The 24,093-nt window shown below is 33.7% G+C and overlaps 1 protein-coding gene across 2 annotated transcripts in view; it reads left to right on the plus strand.

Moving 5' to 3' along the window:
• LOC124541967 (organic cation transporter protein-like) overlaps positions 1-24,093 on the plus strand; it is a 51,499-nt gene that overhangs the window by 5,446 nt on the left and 21,960 nt on the right. For both annotated transcript variants that reach the window (XM_047119906.1, XM_047119907.1), the window contains exon 2: positions 10,574-10,979. In XM_047119906.1, coding sequence (XP_046975862.1) covers positions 10,621-10,979 — 359 coding nt within the window. In that variant the 5' untranslated portion in view covers positions 10,574-10,620. The remainder of the gene's footprint in view (positions 1-10,573; positions 10,980-24,093) is intronic.

Raw genomic sequence — 24,093 nt, forward strand, 5'->3', positions numbered from 1 at the left:
AATTAATTATAATCAGTGAATAATTATAACACCTCCGAGTTATTACGAATCAATGGCTCGGCTTCGTGATTACAACTTATTGAGGTCATTGTAATCTAAAGAGAATTACGATTTACACGATTTTCGCTCTTAATACATTGCGATAAGGGTTTTTACTTAAACTCGATCGCATCTCAAAACTAGAACTAGGTTAGTACTAGGAGTCTACGACCTCGATAATCGGTGATTCATCTCGATTATTTCATTTTAATCGATAATGCATATCGAATGACAAAAGATATAAAAAAATGGTAGGTAACTCTAAAACTTATAGAAGTTATATAATTATTTATCGGACGAGGTATTTTTGCTTTGGACCATACTCGTATACCAAGCTGTTCCAATGCGGGTTGGTGGAATACACATGTGGCAGAATTTCTATGAACTTAAACACATGCAGGTTTCACGATGTTTTCCTTCACCGCCTAGCACGAGATTAATTATAAACACTAATTAAGGACATGAATATTCAGTGATGCTTGCTTGGGTTTGAACTCGCAATCATCAGTTAAGATGCACGTGTGTACCACTGGGCCATCTCGGATCTTATACGTTTTCAATTCAACTTAAAATGTAACTAGAAACCCGCCCATGACTTCGCACGGATGTAATAATATGACATCACAGTGGAAACTTCTAAAATTATCAGTGTTTCTTTATTAAATTGTCCATGTATTATATATTAAAACCTTCTTCTCAAATCACTCTATCTATTGAAAAAAATCGCATCACAATTGGGTAGTTTGAAAGATTTAAGCATGCATAAGGGACATAGGGATGGAGAAAGTGACTTTGTTTTATACTATGTAGTGATAGTGTTCTAGACCATATTTTCAGGATGACTTTTATTCATGATAGTGTTGGGATTGCCAGTAGTTGTAGACTAAGGGTCTAAACATGTACTGCCACAGATTATACCTAAAGTTTGCATTTAAGTTATACGTATTTCTCATTGTAAAAGTGAACGGTAAGATTCTTTATGAGTAACTAGCCCGTCCCAGCTTCGCACGGATGGACAAAGGTTTTTTACCACCTTGGGTTAGGTTAGTTAAGTTTTAGTAAGGATTCCTTATCTTTTCTAGCCATAAATATAGCCTATGTTACTCTTGGATAATGCTTTTGAATGCTGAAAGAATTTTTTTATTCGGTCCAGTAGTTGTTGTGCTTATTCAATGCAAACAATGATGTTCTAGTAAACAGATATGTCATTAACTTGCAAAAAGTGAAGACTAGAAAACGTCCTAATTGGGACGTTTGCCATTAGTCGTTTTCATCATAATTATGCCAGTAATACGTTATAATACATCATAATTATGTAGGAATAAGTTTTGCGTAATTAAAATATCTAGTTATCCCTTTTACTTATTGTTGTTATCAAGCTATCCTTTTTACTTGTAACGAAATGTAAAATAAACGGTCCCCGGCGCGGCACACTTTTCTGTTGTTTAGTGTGGGTATAACATATCTGTTTAGTAGAATATCATTGATTACAAACAAATAAATAAAGTTTTCCTCTTTATAATATTAGTATAGATTAAAAGGTTTTTTAAAACAAAGAAATATGAAGTTATCCCCCAATGTTTAACAAATGAGTTATTATACAATTTCTTTATATTTATTTATATATACTATTGGAAACTCCACAATAAATATATTTGCTATATTCATTTATAAATATGATCATCTATATACATAATAATGTCTATTTGTAATATTAAAATAATCGCGTTTAACTAAATGCGTGTGTATACTGTAGACCTATCTTCAGATAAACAGGAACATCAAATAATATAACCATAAACAATATTTATTTTTACAGTTTTTTTTACAATCATCCATTATCTTCCGTATTTAAAAGCAGATTAACAATTCCCATGTCAAACTTAATAACATTCTATTTCTACTTTTATTTATAAAAATGTCAAACCAAAAAGTATTCATTACATTCATATAATTCTGTGACTGAATATAGCTCAACAGATAGAAGTTATAATATAGATAACCTTTAATGATTATTTATAAATATTATATTTAAAATACTTTATAGGCTTACAATACGTACATATGCATAGCAAAATAATTGTTTTTACAATTTTTGTCTGTCTGTCTCTCTGATTGTTTGTTCTGGTTAATATTTGAAACAGTTGAACCGATTTTTTACACAGGTTATATATTAGTTACACAGGTTTATTTTGTATCGACCTCACCCACTAGGAAGTATTTTATAAATCAATAATTATTATGTCTAGCTCTATCTTTAACATAATCTTTTATCGAGTAATACCGTATCTATAAATGTATTTTTGACATGAGCATTAAATTGTTTAATTGTTCAAGTTTAAAATAACTGTGGAATCTTAGTGTACAATTTATTCTATGTTTTACCTCGCTTGAGTTAGTCGGTGAACGTGCGACATTACGAAATTAAATCCTTGAATACTGCGTACACTTGATTTATGCCGTATTAGGATGCGTCCACACGGAAAGCCCTGAACCCTCCCCTCCATTGACTATGGGAGGTAGTTGAGTGTCACTCTTTGCATTTAAACGGTATATGTTTTAAATATTATAAAAAAAAAATATATTGGATAACATCACATACATTACTCTGATCCCAATGTAAGTAGCTAATGCACTTGTGTAATGGAAAATCATAAATAACGAGGGTGCCACAAACACCCAGATCCAAGATAACATGGAATGATCTTCTTTTACATCGACCCGGCCGGGAAGGGAACCCGGGACCTCAGAGTATACACACTCCCGGTGTACACTCTACTAGACCACGGAGGTCGTCAAAACTAACTAAAAATAAATATCAAAATATGTAATATGTATCGATTTTTTATGTATAAATCAGCAAATTTCGGAAGGGCAATACTATATCCTTTAGTGGGTTTAAATATTTACTTTTAAGACACTTCATAAATATATGTTATCATAGTTAAGAAAGTCCTTATATTTTCAAAGTCCAGGGATTCACGACATTCTAATAGTTTTCGTTACAGAAGTACAATACCAGTTCCAAGGTTGGAAGTTGCTAAGTTATACATAATATATGTGTGTGGATCAGCTCATTGTCTACCTGAGATCTTCTATTTAATGAAGGAGGAAGCTCTGTAGATTTATTTGTTACTTTACTTTAAGTTTATACGTGTCTTAAAGTTCCGAGTATCAACTTCAAGACACGAAACATTCAGAACCAAGCTAGGTAACCTAGGTTGTCATTGGCTATTGTTCGAAAATGGTCTTAAATTAAAACAAAAGAAAACCTAGACTTTTCACGCTTTTTACTCAAGGGAATATCAATCAATCACCTTACAGACTCTTATCAGACTCCGGGAATGACTCGGAAAGCATATTTAGTATAAATGCTCCACTGATGAACACAGGTCAGGCTAATAACAAGGTTCTGGTCTTACAAGCTAATCCAATACGGTTTGTTTACGGGTATATTAAGTTATTAATTTCCAAACTTGCCGCCACTGTATTTCTTGCTATATGACCTTATACTGGGGCACCTAGGGTTTGAACTCAAGAAATACAAGGCCTAATAGCTTAGAATAGATTAACGTTGTATATAGTCATTATATTTTAAAATGACCTCGTATGTTTTATTTTGCAAAGATTAATTATTTTAATGGCGAGGTTACGGTTATGTTTGTCGTATGCTTGATTAATTAATCCTTTGTCTAAACTCTATAATATGATATTATTTAGGGTGAAAGTGATAGATAATGGACAGCTATCTCTTTCTGGCTTTAGTGTATGTGTAACTATAGGCTTAGAACTTAATTGTTGCAAATATACGTATAAATACGGCTTTGGTTGTCATGTGTACAATGAGAATTACCTGGTCAAATTAATGACTATGTGTTCGGGCATGAGTATTGTACCTTTCACTTTGCCCGCCATAACCAACTGTTGTTATCTGATAGACGAAGAGCAATATGATCGAAATATTTTGAAACTATACGATACCTTGGCGTTATTTTTGATATAAGCGTATATAAAAATCTACTTCTCACCGTGAAATCGCTTATCACACCAGCCTCCTCATTTTAAATATATACTTTATTCATAAAAAATGATTTACAACAAAAAATGAGTTCCCTGGTTCTTGTGACAAGCAAACGAATCACCACAACGAACCAGTGTGCTCTTCCATTATTTACTTCTTGAAGCTAAATTATACATATAAGAACTTAACCAAATTATACATAATGAATTAAAAACAATGAAAGATAAGGAGAAAGAAAGTATTTTTATTTATTTATTTAATACTTTATTGCACACACAATGAAAGGACATACCTACCATTAAAGAGAACAATTACAACAAAGACAATAAAATAAGAGCGTGCAAAGGCGGTCTTATTGCTAAAGCAATCTCTCTAAAGTATGTGTGTGTGTGTGTATGTTAATTTAAAACGTTACACACTACAATCCCACGTATATATGTTTGCGTATAAATTGTACGAGACGCGCATACTAGCCCCCCCACCCCTTATGGCTTTAAGAGTTGTTCAGTTTTTTGGAAGAGTAGAGTTCATTCTTCTAGAATATATAAGTATTCTAGATTCTCAGCAGAAATAATGCCTTCATTTCAAACTTGCGTTTGTATTGCTTTACGACACAAAGTAACTTAAAAAAGTGTATTTGCACAAAGATATATAGATTCAATCAAATTGAAAAACTCAGTTAATTTAAACTGGTTCGGTATTTAGAGCAGTTTGTACAGTAACCAGTTTTTAGCTATACTTGAGATAGTTGACAGATATCCCGGAAAGCTCAAGCTTTCAAGGCTAACGCGAACACACAGACATACCTATCACTTGGTGCAAATTGTAATTATCACTTACTGCATTAATTACATAAATACATAACACTTTCTATAACCTTTACTGTTTCAACAAATAGAGTTCAAAATCGCTAAGCACTTGTCTGTGTAACTTATGCCTTTCTTAAACGGATAGTAGCCTTCAGGTTCATTAATTAAAGTTTTTAAATATGTTGCAATAAATTCATGATCTACATAATGAGTGATTTATGATTTACTAATTAGATACTATAAAAAATGGTTGTAACAGCTTGAATAAAGTTCATATAATTAGATTTTTCGATGTTCCACCAACCCGCATTTGAACAGCGTGGTGGTTATATATGTATACGTTACAAACCCCCTCAAAAGGGGACACCTGATCCCCAACAGTGGGAAATTTACAGGCTGTTATAATTCGATTGGACTAATTTGTAGTTCTTTTACGAGTCGAGATGGCCCAGTGGTTAGAACGCGTGCATCTTATCCGATGATTGCGGGTTCAAACCCAGGCAAGCACCGCTGGTTCATGTGCTTAATTTGTCTTTATAATTCATCTCGTGCTCTCGTGAAGGAAAACGTCGTGAGGAAACCTGCATGTGTGTAATTTCATAGAAATTCTGCCACATGTGTATTCCACCAACCCGCATTGGAACAGCGTGGTGGAATATGTTACAAACCTTCTCCTGAAAGGGAGAGGAGGTCTTTAGCCCAGCATTGGGAATTTACAGGCTGTTGTTGTTTGTTGTTGAATTTCTTTCACCAAATTAAATCGAGCTTTGTAAAGTTGTTGTGTTGTGGTCACTTAGATATACCTAACTCAAACTTACATAAATATAGTATCTTGTTCTCATATCAAACATATATGTCTTATCTGTACATACAATAAAATTGGAGTGTCTGTTTGTAATATTTAAATAATTCCGTTATACTAAATGCATAAGTATGTAAACACGGTACATATACCAATATAACATTTTTACTATCTTTTTATTCCGGCTAATCTCTGGAACCACTGGACCGATTTTGATGGGACTTTCACTGAGAGACAGCTGATATAATTAGGAGTAACTTAATACAATAATAACTTTCTTTGTTAAATTGTATTAGAATTACGGGCGCTGTCCGTCAAAGAAAACTCAAAAAAGAATTACATACTATTTATCGAACGACATCCGTTTAGTTATGTTAATTAAATATTAATTATTCATTCCGATTTCGGTTACAATTTCACGGTCTCCAGATTGTACAAACCGGATGTCAAAAAAAAAAACTTAATCGTCAAAATGATTTCAAAACACTCGTAAATTATAAACGACTTTACATATTTTAGGATGGTCACGAGTTTAAACAACGATATTCTTCCAGATTCATTTATTAACACTATTTTCACATTCATTTTTATCCACTAATTCGTGTTTTACAATACATCCCGTATTTTATATTAAATTCAGCCTCTCATTCTCATTATTTCCAAATTAATAAAAATAAATATCACCAAACATTGCCGCCGCTTACGATTTCTTGACATTCTCTTTCTTACCGGCCAGTATCAGAGAATCGGCCAGTATTAATCGTGTACAATTAAAATATTACATTACAACATATTCTAGAAATAGTCAATCGTTATATTATTAACTAAATTATTCTAATAAATTATAGTTATATAATGTGTAACAAAAAATAACTCTAACACATATTTTTATGAATTTGTATAAAAAATATATTTACGTTTGAGAATATTATATGTGATACGAATTTACGTATCTCTTCTTAATGATCCTTTTTCGGTCTCGACGAAATCTACGTAACACATATTATAGTGCACACACATAATCCAATACCACAGCAAATCCAACATATAAAGAGTTGAACCGCAAAAAAGGTTTTACGTGCACACTGTGGCACGGGAATGTACTACCTTCCATATTTTGATCACATTTGGTTAGACAATGCTCTCCCTATGAGGAGAAAGTTTGGAACATATTCCACTTCGCTGCTCCAATGGTTTCACACGTGGCAGAATTTCATTGAAATTAGACACATTTAGGTTTTCCTTTACCGTCGAGATGGAGGTGAACTATAAACACAAATTAGGCATATGAATATTCAGCGGTGCTTGCCTGGGTTTGAGCCCGCAATAATCGCTTAAGAGGTATGCACTCTAACCACTGTGACACATCGGCTCAGCTCAGAGCTTTACATTAAATTTAATAAAAATATATTAAATAAAATATAACATAATATCATATAATATATTTTAATTTAAAATAATGAGTCATATATAACATTAAATATTAAACAAATGCATTTCCTGGTGAATTAATAATTTACTTAAATCGATATAAAAACCGACATTAAATAAATTTAAATAAAACATTTAATTATTAATTAAACATTTATGTATTTTAGTTTTAAAAATGTTAAAATTCTGCTAAAAACAGTAATATAATATGTCATTTTTAATTAAAGCGTTAAATATTATTTCCTTGTGATTTAATTTTGGCCGTGACATGATCAGCATTTTAAGTGCAAGCCCGCCTGGGTAGGTACCACCCACTCATCAAATATTCTACCGCTAAAAAAACAGTAAGCAGTATTGTTGTGTTCCGGTTTGAAGGGTGAGTGAGCCAGTGTAACTACAGGCACATGGGACATAACATCTTAGTTCCAAAGGTTGGTGGCGCATTAACGATGTAAGGAATAGTTAATATTACTTACAAATAAAATAAATTTAAACCCAAGGAAGGACATAGGCTACTTTATTGCCTTTTATCCCTAACGCGAGCGAAACCGCGGTCTACATCTAGTAATATATATTTGATTTAACTTATATATTCTGCAAGGCCTTTAGCAAACGCGGATTGTTATTTATTATCGTCAGTTGATTTAACACGAATAGACTTTAACTTACTGGCTGTTTCAAATAACAAAACTATGTTTGTTATTGTATACGTAGCATGAAATTAAAGTATATATATGTTTACTATATATATATATATACTGAGCTCAGATGGCCCAGTGGTAAGAACTTGTGCATCTTAACCGATGACTTCGGTTTCAAACCAAGGCAAGCACCACTATATATATGTGCTTAATTGTGTTTATAATTCATCTCGTGCTCGGCGGTGAAGGAAATCATCGTGAGGAAACCTGTATGTCTAATTCATCGAAATACTGCCACATGTGCATTTCACCAACCCGCATTGGAACAGCGTGATGGAATATGTTCCAAACCCTTACGCCTGTTCTTCTCAGGTCCGAAGTAATAAATTCCGAACCGGTGGTAGATTTTTGACTATCAATAAGCAAGTGTAAACACTTCTATCTTGATTAAAGATTTTTGACTTTAACTTTGACGGTATGCTACTCATATAACCAATTTCATAATTACGCTTACCGTTTACATAGATAACGTGTTAGAATGCAATCAGAAATTAGTATACAAATCAATCTTAAAACACGTCCAAATTATGACCATACATAATCCGGAAAAAGAGAGGAATTGCTGATTTTCTTGCCGTTATCGATAGAATCTACATTCCGAACCGGCGGTAGATTCAGTAATTGATAAAACTTGTAAATTGAACCCGCTGAGTTTCTTTCGCCGGTTCTCAGGTCTGGGTATTTTCTTTTCCAAACTGTTTCAATTGACCATCAATAAGAAACTTCTATATTGAATAAAGTTATTTTTGAGTTTGAATGACTAATCAAAAGTGCTTGTAAAAGCATTTTCTGGAAAGTAACTACCATCACCCATGGACATCTTTAAGGAAAGAGTACTCTTTTCTTGAAGGTTCCATCGGTTCGGAAAAACCGCCGGCTAAAGCAGGTTCCACAGAGAGGTTGTGCGAGGCAGAGATTTTCTTCAAATCGCGATGTTTTGGATATATATTATTGATAATAAAACATTACAGTTTTGCATTTACTTAAGCAGTATCAATGATAAAACTTCATATAAACTAATTAAAAGCAATTATTTATTTCTTATGGTAACACGATCTGTGTAGTTTTTATACTATATATTAATAGTAACAAAAAACTTAATTCATATTTAACCAAGGCTAATTACAACCATAAAAACTTAAAAAAAATAACAAAATATTTACCTCTTTAAGTAATATTATTTACTTATTCGAGCATAAGGTATATTGGTATTATACAATTTAAATTATTTATTAATTTACAAGGTTGACCACAGATTATGTACAAAAAAAAAGATGTTGCCGCATTAAATAATGATAAACTACATATGTCAATAATGAGGAAGCATTATTTTGCATTAAACTTGAATACAGGAAGTCATATATTAATGTTTTCAAACATTAATTAACTAAGAGCTCTTGTGTATAAATTATTCTAGGAAAATTAATATGAATGAGCTTTTAATGTGTCTGCTGTTTGTCTAATGCTCTGTACACAAATGTTTGTGCAAATACTATGCTCTCAATTCCTTCTTCCTTATCATAATTCATTATATAAGATTTTAAATTGATATGGTCATTTTTATTATTACATTTATTAAATACGGGATATTTACTATGTTTTTTACATAGTATAAAACAAAGTTGCTTCTCTGTCCCTATATACTCTTTATTGCACTGTGAAATTTTACATGGTAATTTTACTCATGAAGTTATTGTTCACAATGGCGGACTTATTTCTAAAAGAAATTTCTTCCAGCCAACCCACAGCTGTAAGAGATAGTGTTATAGAACAGGTATAAATAGTGCAACATTAGATACTCTTAATAATATTATATAAAAGAAACAATTTTAATATAATAGATATAATATAAAATAATTATAATATAATATGTATTACGCTTACATAAATATCTATAATATAATAAATAAATATATACTAAATTATTATACTTTTACTACATCTATATACACAAATATATATATATCCCTATGTAAGCTTAGATCTTTAAAACTACGCAACGGATTTTGATGCGGTTTTTTTTAATAGATAGAGTGATTCAAGAGGAAGGTTTTTGTATAAAATACATGGACAATATAGTATATTTGATAATTTAAGATTGTAATGTGATGTCGTTAATAAACAAATTCTGTAGTATATTTAGTATCAGTATTGCACCCGTGCGAAGCCGGAATGGGTCGTCAGTAATCAATGTGATAAGAAATAACTAGGAGGCAATCATCATTCCCAAAGTATGCTATCAATCATAAACTCATTAATTGTATACTAACCTTTCCAAATAAGCGTTCCTTAATATTTTTTTCTAAATTTAGCAACAGAGGCATTGAACACTTCCTGAGATCCCATTGTTTTGACGACCTCCGTGGTCGAGTGGTGTGTAAACCGGTTTTCATGGGTACACTCCGAGGTCCCGGGTTCGATTCCCGGCCGAGTCGATGTAGATTGCCATTAGTTTTCTATGTTGTCTTGGGTCTGGGTGTTTGTGGTACCTTCGTTACATCTGATTTTCAAAAACACAAGTGCTTTAGCTACTTACATTTGAATCAGAGTAATGTATGTGATGTTGTCTCGTATTTATTTATTTCACCATCATCCTCCTGCCCTTATCCCAATTTTATTTGGGGTCGGCACAGCATGTCTTCTCCTTCCATACTTCTCTGTCTCACAAGTAACATTATTTCTAGCCACGAATGATTTTCTATTTTAGCTACAACGTATAGGCTTTGTATTTATGTAAATATATACTTTAACTAAGTTCTCTCTGTTACAGATATCAAGTCCAACTTACAATAGAGCACAGATAACATAGCATACAAGATGGCGCCACAAGAGAGAAATTCATGCTGCGATGAAGACCGCCAATCGGGATCCATAGATAACAATCTATCAAATATCGACCTATCAGGGAGTTTCGTCAACAAAGGCTTCACCAATGACAGCACAGATAACACAGCTTCAAGCACAGATAACGAAGACAGGAAGAAAGTCACGGACTTTGACGACTTGCTACCATATGTTGGCGAATTCGGAATATATCAGAAGATACTGTTTCTCATGATGATACCGTTCGCTTTCTTCGTGTCATTTGTGTATTTCTCGCAAATCTTCATGACAATCGTGCCGGAACAGCACTGGTGCTGGATTCCAGAGCTCGCCAATTTGACGGTGGAAGAGAGGTGAGTGCTTTACTGTTCAATTCTTAGTTTAATGGCTTTTAGACAGGGCACAGATTATTTCGCCAATGTTACGTAGGTCGGAGACAGTGGCGTAAATAGGGCGGTACCACCAGTGCCCAGGCACAGGGCGTAGACTCTCGGAGTCGCAAGACTAGACAGACTGGGCAGAACTATTGTTTTTTCGTTTTTCTCTTGTTAAGATTCCGCTAAGCCCCTATTAATCGATTCCAATACGTAAACTTACATGCTAGAATCATTAAAAACATACATCGTGCTCATTTTTTTGGCGCACGGGTGTATTTGTGTTTAGTGTTTATCGTTAATGGGCAACGCATTTGCAGTAGTGAACCTGCGTTTAAGTTTAAGTGAGTGAGACAGTAAAATAGGCAAAGGGTCTGCTTAAATAGGGCGCAGTTATAGAAGCTCGCACAGGGCGCAGAAAAGGCTATTTACGGTACTGGATGGAGAAAACACAGAGATTGATCGGTACAGTTGAGATAATAAACTCAATTAAATTTTAAAGCCAAGAATAGTAGTAGTAATTTCCGTGTTAATCCTTAAGTTAATAATAGGATAATTAAAAATAGTTGTTAGTGTTCTAAACTATATATGTAATAAAATATGAAACTAAATTGGACTATTCACAACTTAATTTTATTTAGTGCTTGACTATAGTAATATAAATAAACGTTGACTGATTTGTCATTTGTTGTGTCATTAATCTATGGTATTTATTATGGATTCACTAAAATATGGCGTTTTGAATGATGGCGAAATGTTATCATGGAATATTAATGAGAGGTTAATCAAATCAAAATATACTTTATTCAAGTAGGTTACAAGCACTTTTAAATCGTCATTTAATAATCAAGTGAATCTACCACCGGTTCGGAAAGTAGATTCTACCGAGACGAGTTCAAGAAACTCAGTAGTTACCTTTTTTTAAATATTTGTAGTATATATAGAAGAGCTATTAGTAAATCACATGCAATGAAATGAAATGTCTAAATTTTAGATTAATTTTATTCACTAGTTTTATCATTGGAATACAATATATATTTTCAATTTATATGTATTTATTAATACTTCAGGAACGAGAAAATTTGTTTTTGCAAAAAATTAATATATATTACAAAATAAATATCGGTCGGATTCACGTACGAAGGGTACCGTACCATTTATAAAAACGTCAATAAAATTATATCCGTTGTATTCGAGCCCACTTAAATATTCATTTTATTAACTTTTTTAGTATTTGTTCATATAGCTCCATTATAAATGTATCATCTGTGTTATCAAATAAGCTATCTTACTATCACGGACAGATAGACGATAGTGGAATCCTAATAATAAGATCCCTTTTAACTCTTTGGGTACGGGTTAAAAACAACCCAATATTATCCAAGACTTTCAATTAAAAACGCTACGAAGATATCTGATGACTTTAGTTTACCATGCAGTGTACAATACTTTTTAAGCTTAGATCGCACTTAAGGCACTAGATCGCTTAATTTATGAGAAGCACAAGGAACGTTACATCTAAGCTCCTAAGATCAGCGTAAGACATTTAAGAAATGATTAATATGTCTCAAAGCACCAATATCCTCGTAACCATTAAAAAATAACAATTTAACGTTCACAAACATTTCACGAAAGACTAATTATGGCCTGTAAGGTTGAACACATAAGGCTATCCATGCAAATAATTAATTACATTACGACACAACTTAGATGTAGCATCGGCAAAATTCGTAAAACCGATCACATCCGAATTAAGTACGCTGTCCCAAATTATCAATATTTATTTCTTATGTGATATTTTTACACAAACTTAATATAATATAACCTTATATATAATAAATAATAATAAAATAAAATAAAAAGCCTTTTATTTCTTGTAACAAATAAAGATCTAGGTTAAATAAAGATTAACAGTTTAAAAGAAAAAGAAAAGAAAATATATATATATATACATATACACGAAACAGTTTGCATGCATTAATTAATTATGTGCTATATTCTTTTAATCGTTTTATATTTTATGGGTACAAGAACCCCTCTCAACGGAGGGTAAAGGCCTCCTCCAAAGATGACCATTTTTCTCTATCTTCAGCTTCTCGCATCCAGTATGTGCCTGCTATTTTTATGACATCGTCTATCCATCGCGTATTTGGCCTACCTCTTTTCCTCTGGCCCGATGGTCCTAGCCATGACGTTGTCGTTTTGGTCCAGCGATTATCTTTGAGTCTGGCTATGTGTCCAGCCCATCGCCATTTTAGCTTCTGTGAGTAACTAAGTGCGTCGATAACTTTAGTTTTCTCTCTTATGGTGGTATGGCGGATTTTTTATATCTTTTTGATTTTTAGGATGCTTCTCTCCATACTTCTTTGGCTGGTTATGATCTTATTTTTTAGTTTGTTTGTGAATTTCCACGTTTGACAAGCGTAGGTTAGTGATGGGAGTAGGTAGGTGTTCATGACTCTGCTTTTCAAATTTATGGACATGTCGCTTTTTAGGATTTCTTTGAGGTTCCAAAATTTCTTCCAGGTGATGTTGACCCTTCTCTCTGCTTCTAGTTCGTTGTTGCGTGCGTTAAAGGAGATTTGTTTTCCCAGGTAAATGTAAGCATCAGCATATGATAGCGGTCGATTACTGAGATAAATAGGTATTTTAGTATGATTCGTCATGACGTTTGTTTTATCTAAATTTATTTCCAAGCCTACTTTACGACTTTCTTCATGTAAAGAGTTTATCATTAGCTGTAGTTGGGTTGTGCTTTCTGATAGTAGAACTATATCATCTGCAAATCTGAGATGGTTCAGGTAACGTCCGGATATGTTTATGCCCACTTTTTCCCAGTTTAGTTTGCCGATGATAGACTCTAGCACCGCTATGAAGATTGTTGGAGAGATTGGGTCTCCTTGTCTAACACCTCTTTTTATTTGTATGGGTGGTCCAGTGGTTTCCAACTTCACTCTGCTGGTATTATTGTCGTATATGTTTTTTAGGACTTGTATATATTGTAAAGGTACTTCTTGTGATATTAGAGCTTCCCAGATCGATGAGTGGAGTAAAGTATCAAAAGCTTTTTGGTAGTCAATAAAAACTATATAGAGTGGTTTGTTGAACTCTATGAATTTTTCTATAAGCATTTCTAGCGAGTGTATATGATCGACTGTGGAAAAGCCTCGACGAAAGCCCGCCTGTTCGACGGGTTGAAATTTTTCTGTTGTTTCTTTTAGCCTTTTTTCTAGTAATGACGAGAAAAGTTTATATAATGATGGTAGTAGGCTTATTGGCCTGTAATTGCTTATATTATCTGGATCTCCTTTTTTGTAGAGCAGAATGGTTTCCGATTCAGACCATTGTCGTGGAGAGGTTGTACTGGTCAGTATCATGTTGAACAGTCGTGTGAGAGGTGTAACAAGACACGTCGATCCTGCTTTTATGACTTCATTTGTGATCCTGTCAGGCCCAGGGCTTTTGTCTGATTTCAGGGCTTTAATTCCTTTGGCTACTTCCTCTTCGGTGAAGGCAACCATCGCTTTTTCTGTGTTACGACTCGGTAGCTCATATGTTGACTGATTTGGTGGGCTGTATAGGTCTTTGTAAAATTGTTTTGCTATTTTGAGTATTTCCGATCTATTTTGTGTAGTTTTAGTACTGTTTTTTAACTCTCCGATCCATGATTTATGTGGTTTTAATTCTTTGTATGCTTTCTTGGCACTGCCTGTGGCTTGAAGATGTTTTTTGATCGTTTGTGTGCGATGTACCTTATAGTCGTGGTTGATTCGTTTACTTATGAGTTTGTAAAGAGCTTTTAGCTCAATTTTCATAGCCCTTGTTTTCGGTTTAGTCTTATGTATTTCTTTTCTTCTGCTGATTAGTTTCTTAGTGCGTGCTGATATAATTTGCTTTGTCTCTGTGTTTGTGCTACTTGTAAGCCCTTGTGTACTTTTTATAGCGATATCTATTGCATTAATTATTTTATCGTAGCAAGCTTGAACGGTGTCCCTATCATTCCAGTGGTCTAGCATGTCTACTGACAAGTTGTTTAACGAATCAATAAAGGTTTGAACTTCTTTTTCGTTCTTTAACTGAGATTTGGGGCATCGACCGAACCAACTGCGACTTTTTGATTTTGGAAGTATATTGAAAGCTGCCCTCACGGGTCTATGGTCCGAAGGGTATGCGATATTCAGAACCTGTACATTGTTTACATTTCTCGATAGGTTTGTTAGGATGTAATCTATTTCGTTTTTTGTATTGCCGTCAGGTGCTTTCCAAGTCCATCTCTGCTTGTTGTTCTTTTTAAAAAAAGTGTTCATTATGGCCAGGTTGTTCTCATAGGCAAAGTCGATGAGTCTATTTCCTCTACAGTTTCTGTTACCGTAGCCATAGTTTCCAGTGATGGTTTCATTTGGTTTGGGTTGACCAATTTTGGCGTTAAAATCGCCCATGACGACTATGTTATTTCCTGAGAGTCTTATGGCATTGTCAACAGTACTGTAGAAAATCTCTAGTTCTTCTTCTTTCGCGATTTCTGTTGGGGCGTATACTTGAATGATGCTTAAGTCTAGGCTGTTGATTTGTAATTTGAGTAGTGCTACTCTCTCCGATAGTCCGTTGAAACATTTTATGTAATTTTTCAGGTGTTTTTTAATCATAAAGCCCACTCCATATAATCCAGGCGTTTCGCCAATGTAGTACAAAATGAACTCCTCGTGTTCCTCTATTTTGTTGCCGTATTTTCTAACTTCTGAGAGACCGATTATATCGTATTTTATGTTTCTTAAGGATTCTGTTAGTTCCAATAGACGTGAGTAAGTAGAGAGAGTTCTAACGTTGTAAGTCGCTATGTATAAAGTGTTGTGGATAACCTTATATATATAAACTTGTAATGTCATACGACCTAATATATTCGTCAATTTGACGCGTCGATTTACTTTTCTCGGGTTGAACTGACGCGAGAATCTATAGCGACGAATAGCGTCGAATAGCGCGATAGGGAGCTATTTCTATCGTTGTGTGAATCGGCAGTAACAAAACAACAACAACCTGTAAATTCAAATATAGGCTAAAGGCCTCCTCTGCCTTTGAGGAGAAGGTTTGGAACATATTCCACCACGCTGTTCCAATGCGGGTTGGTGGAATACACATGTGGCAGAATTTCTATGCAATTTGTCACATGCAGGTTTCCTCACGATGTTTTCCTTCACCGCTGAGCACGAGATGAATTATAAAGACAAATTAAGCACATGAATCTGCGGTGCTTGCCTGGGTTTAAGCCCGCAATCATCGGTTAAGATGCACGCGTTCTAACCACTGGGCCATGTCGACAGTACTCGACTCGACAGTAATCGGTTTTATTGAATGTGCTGATGCTACATCTGAGTTGTGTCGTACTATACGTTACATTAATGACGCAAATGTAAGCAGGCAGCAATTAATCATAACGCTGATTTACCTCCGACAGTAACCGCTTTAAAACATTTGTATTAAACCTTGAAACGTTATCTTTAAACAACAATTATAGTGAATAATTCTTCATCAATGGAGTATTAATTATATAGTTATACATATTAAATCACAAGTTTTTTTTTATTATATATGTTGGCGGACGAGCTTATGGGCCACCTGATGATAAGTGGTCACCATCGCCCATAGACAATGACGCTGTAAGAAATATTAACTATTCCTTACATCGTCAATGCGCCACCAACCAAGGGAACTAAGATGTTATTCCCTTGTGCATGTAGTTACACTGGCTCATTCACCCTTCAGACCGGAATACAACAATACTGAGTACTGTTATTTGGCGGTAGAATAACTGATGAGTGGGTGGTACCTACCCAGACGGGCTTGCACAAAGCCCTACCACCAAGTAAAGTTGTCGCCCGTGGCTTCGCTATGGGGGGTTGGTGTCATGTGTTAGGCTAAATAATTAGCCTATGCCCTTTTTTGAAGTTCAAGTAAGCTTCACATATAATTTCATCAAAATCGGTTATTTGGTTTGATAGTGAAAGAGCAACAGATAGACAGACAAACAGAGTTACTTTCAAAATTATATTATATTAAGTTATATAGATTTAAGTTAACACACAGTCAGACAGAATGAATTTTAACAACAACAGCCTGTTAAATTCCCACAGCTGGGTTAAGGCCTCCTCTCCCTTTGAGGAAGGTTGGGAATATATTTCAGTAGTTCCAATGCCGGTTGGTGGAATACACATTTGGCATTTCTATGACATTAGACACATAAAGGTTTCCTCACGATATTTTCCTTCACCGCCAAGCACAAAATGAATTATGAACACAAATTAAGTACGTGACTATTCATTGTTGCTTGCCTGGGTTTGAAACCGCAGCCATCGGCTCACTTTACTTACAGAGTAAACATAATATTATTTTTAAAACGCATTATAAACACGAGGAATGTGACAATAAATGACTTAATGGAGTATGTAACTCCATCCAACTCATCAGGGAGGGATAAAAGAGGAGTATGAAAGGAAAAGTCATCCAGTACCAACTCCTAATAGTTTAGGAGAAAGTCAGTGAAAAGTAGCAAACTACTTAAGCGGTTCTAAGTTGAATTCCTTTGTCACTAACATGCGATGCATATTACAAATTAAATACATTTAAATTACACAGGTTTGAACCCATAATGATCACAATATATTCTCGTGTTATAACCGCTGAACCATTCAGCGTGTTCGAGGCACAGACAATGCACTTGCACAATACAGTTAGAATGCCTACGTCAAGGTGATGACGCATACAAAAAGTACGATACGTTTATTCTATACTAGTTACTTAACCCGATTTTGTCCGACTGAATTAAAAAAAAAAATAATCTTCCCGACTGCAGCGCCATCTACATTACCCAATCTAAACACACCTCAAATACGTCCAAAAATTTTATCAATTTCGATAAAACTATTTTGGATTAATTCTTATTTCCAGACTTATATATTTTACATTCAAATTCAAAGTCAAAAATCTTTATTCAAAATAGAAGTGTTTACACTTTCTTATTGATAGTCAAAAATCTACCACCGGTTCGGAATTTAACACCTCAGACCTGAGAAGAATCGAAAGTCAGCGGGATCTATTTTTTTTAATGTCATGTTACATATACAATAACAAATTAAACATTAGATTACAATACATATAGTCAAAAATAATGCGTTAAATTGCAATCATATTTCGCGGTTCACAATATTTCGACAGTTTACAATCTCACGATATTAGATTGTTATCTAAGGAATTCTGTAATCTTACGGTGACATATACATTTATATATTAGTACTAGCAGTAAATGCGACTTTGTACGCGTCTTAATTTATATAAAAAAGGTTACACTATCAATATATAGTATATCTTATCAATTGTGTATAGGCAGCTTTTGTGATATTAAGTCGTTGATGTACAGTATTTGGACGTAATTCTAAGATAATAGCTTAAGTTACTTTTTACATCAACTATACGTCAGTGAAAGTCTCGTCAAAATCGATCCAACAGTTCCAGAGATTAGCCAGAACAAACAGACAGACAGACATAGTAAAATATGTTATTTTGTTATACGTATTGTATATACAATATTTAGATTATTTTAATGTTACAAACAGACTCTCCAATTTGATATGTATAGATTATAATTTAATTATATATCGTGATGTATAAAACAATCATTAATCAAGTTATTCTTAATTGAAGTAGCCTCATAACAGTCATGTTACATTGTTGGTTTAAATGTACCACTAACACCGTTTCGGAAAGGGGATTCTACCGAGAAGAACCGGCAAGAAACTATAATTAGTCATTTTGATAATTATAATTACACGGGTAACTTAAATCGTATTATTAACTTCACACTATTTTATCATTATCATTACAAAGTATAAAACAAAGTCGCTTACCTCTGTCTGTCTGTATGTATTCTTAGATATTTCAAATTACGCAACGGATTTTGATGCGGTCTCTGTAAATATATAGAGTGATTCGAGAGGAATGTTTTTGTATATAATACATGGACAATATAGAAAAGAAACAAGAAAAATTCTGTAGTATATATAGTATTAGCAATGTACCCGTGTGAAGCTGTGGCAGGTTGATAGGTTGTATATATGGGTTTGTTGTCGTACACGGCTTCAATCAAAATCAAAATAAACTTTATTCAAGTGGGCTTTTACAAGCACTTTTGAATCGTCATTTAACAATTAAGTGAAGCTACCACCGGTTCCGAAAGTAGATTCAACCGAGAAGAACCGGCAAGAAACTCAATAGTTACTTATTTTCAACATTAAAAAAATACAAAGTAATGTTAGTTAATACAATTATTTAAATTAATATATCCTGCTTGGAAGTCGACAGGTATTAACTCCACGCTTTTTTATCATCTATAAATATTGTATCACGTATATGTTAGTTTTCCTTGGAGTTTAAGTTTGATTCATCACAATTTTCATCAAATTAGGTTCAGTGTTTCGACAGTGAAATCTCAACAAACAGACAGATTTACTTTCACATATATAATATACGAGATATCAATATAATTAATGAACTATCAGATGTGTGTTTCAATGTAGAATTTACAAACAAAACCTATTTTATATATATATATATATATATATATATATATATATATATATATATATATATATATATATATATGATTACAAAATATGATCTTGAGATACTTAAACGTTAAAAGAATGTTTTAAATGTGATTGTCCATTGCAATATATATTGTATAGTTATATAATTAATACTCAAATGTTTAATTAAAGTATAGTAACAGCCTGTATCCCACTGCTGAGCCCTCCAGGGGAAACTTGGAGATTATCATACGCTGCTCCAATGCGGATAGGTGGGTCTCATGTGGCGTTCAATAAATTAAAGATGCAAGTTTCCGCATGATGCTTTTTACGATATGAGTATAAACACTAATTAATATACGAATGTGCGGTGGTGTCTGGATTTGTACTCGAAATCATATTTTTTTTATTTTATGAAATAGGTTGACGGACGAGTATATGGGCCACCTGATGGTAAGTGACCATCACCCATAGACAATGTCGCTGTAAGAAATATGAACTATTCTTTACATCGTCAATGCGCCACCAACCTTGGGAACTAAGACGTTATGTCCCTTGTGCCTGTAGTTGCACTGGCTCACTCACCCTTGGAACCGGAAGACATCAATACTGAGTACTGTTATTTGGCGGTAGAATAACTGATGAGTGGATGGTACATACCCAGACGGGCTTGCACAAAGCCCTACCATCAAGTAAAATTCATTGTCATAATCCCTTAGCCTTGGTTTGAATGGTGTCCGTCTCTCCTCGTTAAGATATAAATGCGTCATCAAATGAAGTTATTAATGACTTTAGACCAAAATCATAAAAACAAAGTAAAATTTTATTTGCTGTTAGTTAAATATGCAAATAAAGACAAATTCGTTGTATATAATATCAACTTTTGGATATAAGTTGTTACATTCTGAAATTCTTAGAAGTAGTTACTCTCTTTGAACATTTAAAACTACCAAGTCCTGTTATTTAAATACATTATATATTTTATATAATATACTATGTATGGAAGTCAACAAGTTAGATATCGCTGCAAGACCTACATCGCGTTTACAGACAGATGGACAGACGTGGGTGTGTAACATTTATTGTTCTATGTAATAAAATGGTTGTTACATATATATTAGTTCACAAGCATATAAAAAAACGCGGAAGTTTTTTAAACTATTTATGTAATGTACGGATTTTTTATTGAACAGACCTTGTGTATGCTGTTGAATATATTTAAACTTTTATTTACTTATTAACATAAACAATTACAAAACATAATGTGCTAGGTGTGAAGACCTATTTGTGAGGTCTTGAGCATTTACCTGGATGGATATAGAGGTAGATGACCAAAGAAATGATGAATAGTAAAGTAAAGTAACAGCCTGTACATTTCCCACTGCTGGGATAAGGCCTCCTCTTCCATTATGAAGAGGATTTGGAACACATTCCACCAAGCTGTTCCAATACGGGTGGGTGGAATGAACATGTGACTGACAACTAACCTGGGTCATCTCAGCACAATATCTCTACATATGATAAAATCGGAATGTCTGTTTGTAATATTAAAATAGCCCTTTTTTTCTCAATGGATATGTATGCACGGTACATATACCGTTCCGTTTCCGTTTGTTCCGTCTAATCTCTGGACTGGAACGATTTTGACGAGACTTTCACTGACAGATAGCTGATATAATAGGGAGTAACTTGGGCTACAAACATATATATTTTTTTATATATTCAAAGGCGTATAAGGTCGCGGGCACAGCTAGTTAACGTATAAAATTAAAATTATAAATCATTTAAATTGACGATAAATATTTCAAAAACTAACATTTACAAATCAAAACCCAAGTATCTGATCTGATCAACGCAGATATTATTACAAGGTAACAAAACCCCATGTGATTCCTTGAAGATCTCTGACGTCATCAAACCGCAAATATTCTTCAAATCATTTGACGAACAATCAGATTACATAGAATCGTGTTCGAATCAGGCTGTATTGTTTTGATGAGATCCGGCTTTTTGTCGGGGTGAATCGTGAAATCTTGTCCTGTTGAGATGTGTATGTGGATAAGTTGTATCAATATATTATACTATAGTAAGCCGTTTGACGTTATTTGTACCAGGAATAAGTATTTAATTACGTTAATTTTCCTATGCCGCAAGGAGGCATAACTCATTTTCCTGACGTGGCGTTTCCTACCAAAACTCACTTTAATCCGCGTAAAAAAACTTTCATATATCAAAAATTATATATAAAATCAAAATAAACTTTATTCAAGTAGGCTTTTACAAGCAATTTTGAATCGTCATTTAACAACCTCATCAAAGCTACCTCCTTCCCTAAGCTTAAGACTATATAGATATAAAAAAGTGTCGAGCTAATACCTTTTGACTTCCATACAAGATATATTGTATACTTATATAATTGTATTTCACTAATGTAACTTTTTATTTTATATGTTGGCATAGTGTGTCTTCTGAGTTTCTTACCGGTTCTTCTCATCTCACATTTACTGAGTAAGAAATGGTTGCTTGAAATTCCATCTTTAATGGGCTTGGAACAGAATGTAGCTTTGTTCTTTTCGATTATATAAAAATCAATACATTTAGATAGTCATGCAGTCTCCAAAGATAAATCAGACCTGTCCAATAAATAATATATACAATGAATAATAAAATGCTGTTATATTTAAAATAAACCGATTTCATTGTTTTTCTAATTACAACCATTAATAATGACATTTCAGTTGGAGGTTGTTATTGTCTTTACATCAAATAACTCACAGCAAATATTAAGGATTAGTACACTTACGTATGCTTTTCCCATGAATAAAGATGGCGGATTCATCCGACAGGTTTTCGACAGTTAGAATATATGTTTAGAATATGTTCATTAAAATTTATTACTCAGAAGGTTCGAACCGGTGCATCTTAACAGATGATTTCGGAGTGAAACCCAGACAAGCACCACTATATATATATATGTGCTTAATTTGTGTTTATAATTCATCTCGTTCTCGGTGGTGAAGGAAAAAATCGTGAGAAAATCTGCATGTGTCTAATTTCATCGATATTCTGCCACATGTGCATTCCACCAACACGCATTGCAACATCGGAGTAGAATATGTTCCTTAATGGGAGATTAGGCCTTAGTCCAGCAGTGGGAAATTTACAGGCTGTTCACTGTCTGTCTACTATTACTCGTTTTGGACCAGTTACCTGAACTTCCATGAGTCCTGAGGAACATAAAATCTTAGATCCAAAGATTTGTGATACACTAAGTTGATATACTGAGTTTCTTGCCAGTTCTTTTCGGTAGTATCTGCAGTCTGAATCTGTGTTATACATTAAACAACGTTTTTTTTTTTTTCAATTTTTGTCTGTATTTTTGTTTCATCTAATTTCTAACCTATCTAAGGCTACAACAATAACATTTTTGTTCAATTCAAACGCACACAGTCAGCCAACAGTCGCGGTCATAGCAATTATTAAATAAAGAAAGATTATTACAACTTATTACAATTTTAAACATTACATAAACTAAAACTTATATCAGAATACATCAAAATATACGAACACTTTACTTCGGTTCAAATTCAAATAAATTAAACATTAATCATGACAAAGCGCTTATCTATTGCCAGCATAAATAATTCTAAACGTTTTAAAGTTTTGCAATTATAACAATTAAGATACATGAGAGTATAATTTGCAAATAGCCTCCATTATTACGGATATCCGGTTTGCTATCGGACATCATTTTGCAAGGTTTGATTATTATACAGCTTCTATATGTCCGGCCCTTCTTTACCGGGTAATTTTTTTTTCATTACTTTTTTTACTACTTACTACTACAGTTAAGGTGCCTACAAGGTCCAATCTGAACTACGCATAAAATATAAACAAAGGTTTAAAATACGATAATTTTCTTTTATTAATTTGTCAATTAAAAACACAAGAAATACATATCACTAATGTTGTACAATCAGGGTAAAAAAGCTTCGTCACCTTAAGATCTATTTTCGCGTGCTCAGTCTGAGCGCTAATCTGCTTTACCGATCGAGAGTGACATATTGCGTTGCAGTGATTTGCCGTTTAGATTCAAAATGTACTAAGAGTTTTAGACTTGATAAAAGAATGAATTTGAAAACTGACGAAGGCTTTCTTACTACAGAATTATCTACAGGAATACTTATTAAGGATGGTGGTGACGCGAAAACACAATATCTCACCCATCCGTACTTTACTTGGTGGTAGTGCTTTGTGTAAGCCCGTCTGGGTAGATACCACCCACTCATCAGATATTTTACCGCCAAATAACAGTACTCACTATTGTTGTGTTCCGGTTTGAAGGGTGAGTAAGCTAGTGTAACCACAGGTACAAAGGACATAACATCGTAGTTCCCAAGGTTGATGGCACATTGACGATGTAAGGAATAGTTAATATTTCTTACAGCTTCATTGTCTATGGATGATGGTGGGCCATAAAAAAAAATCCAAAAAGTATCTTACACGCAAACCAA

Source organism: Vanessa cardui, chromosome 29 (assembly GCF_905220365.1).
Source record: "Vanessa cardui chromosome 29, ilVanCard2.1, whole genome shotgun sequence".
Lineage (NCBI taxonomy): Eukaryota > Metazoa > Arthropoda > Insecta > Lepidoptera > Nymphalidae > Vanessa > Vanessa cardui.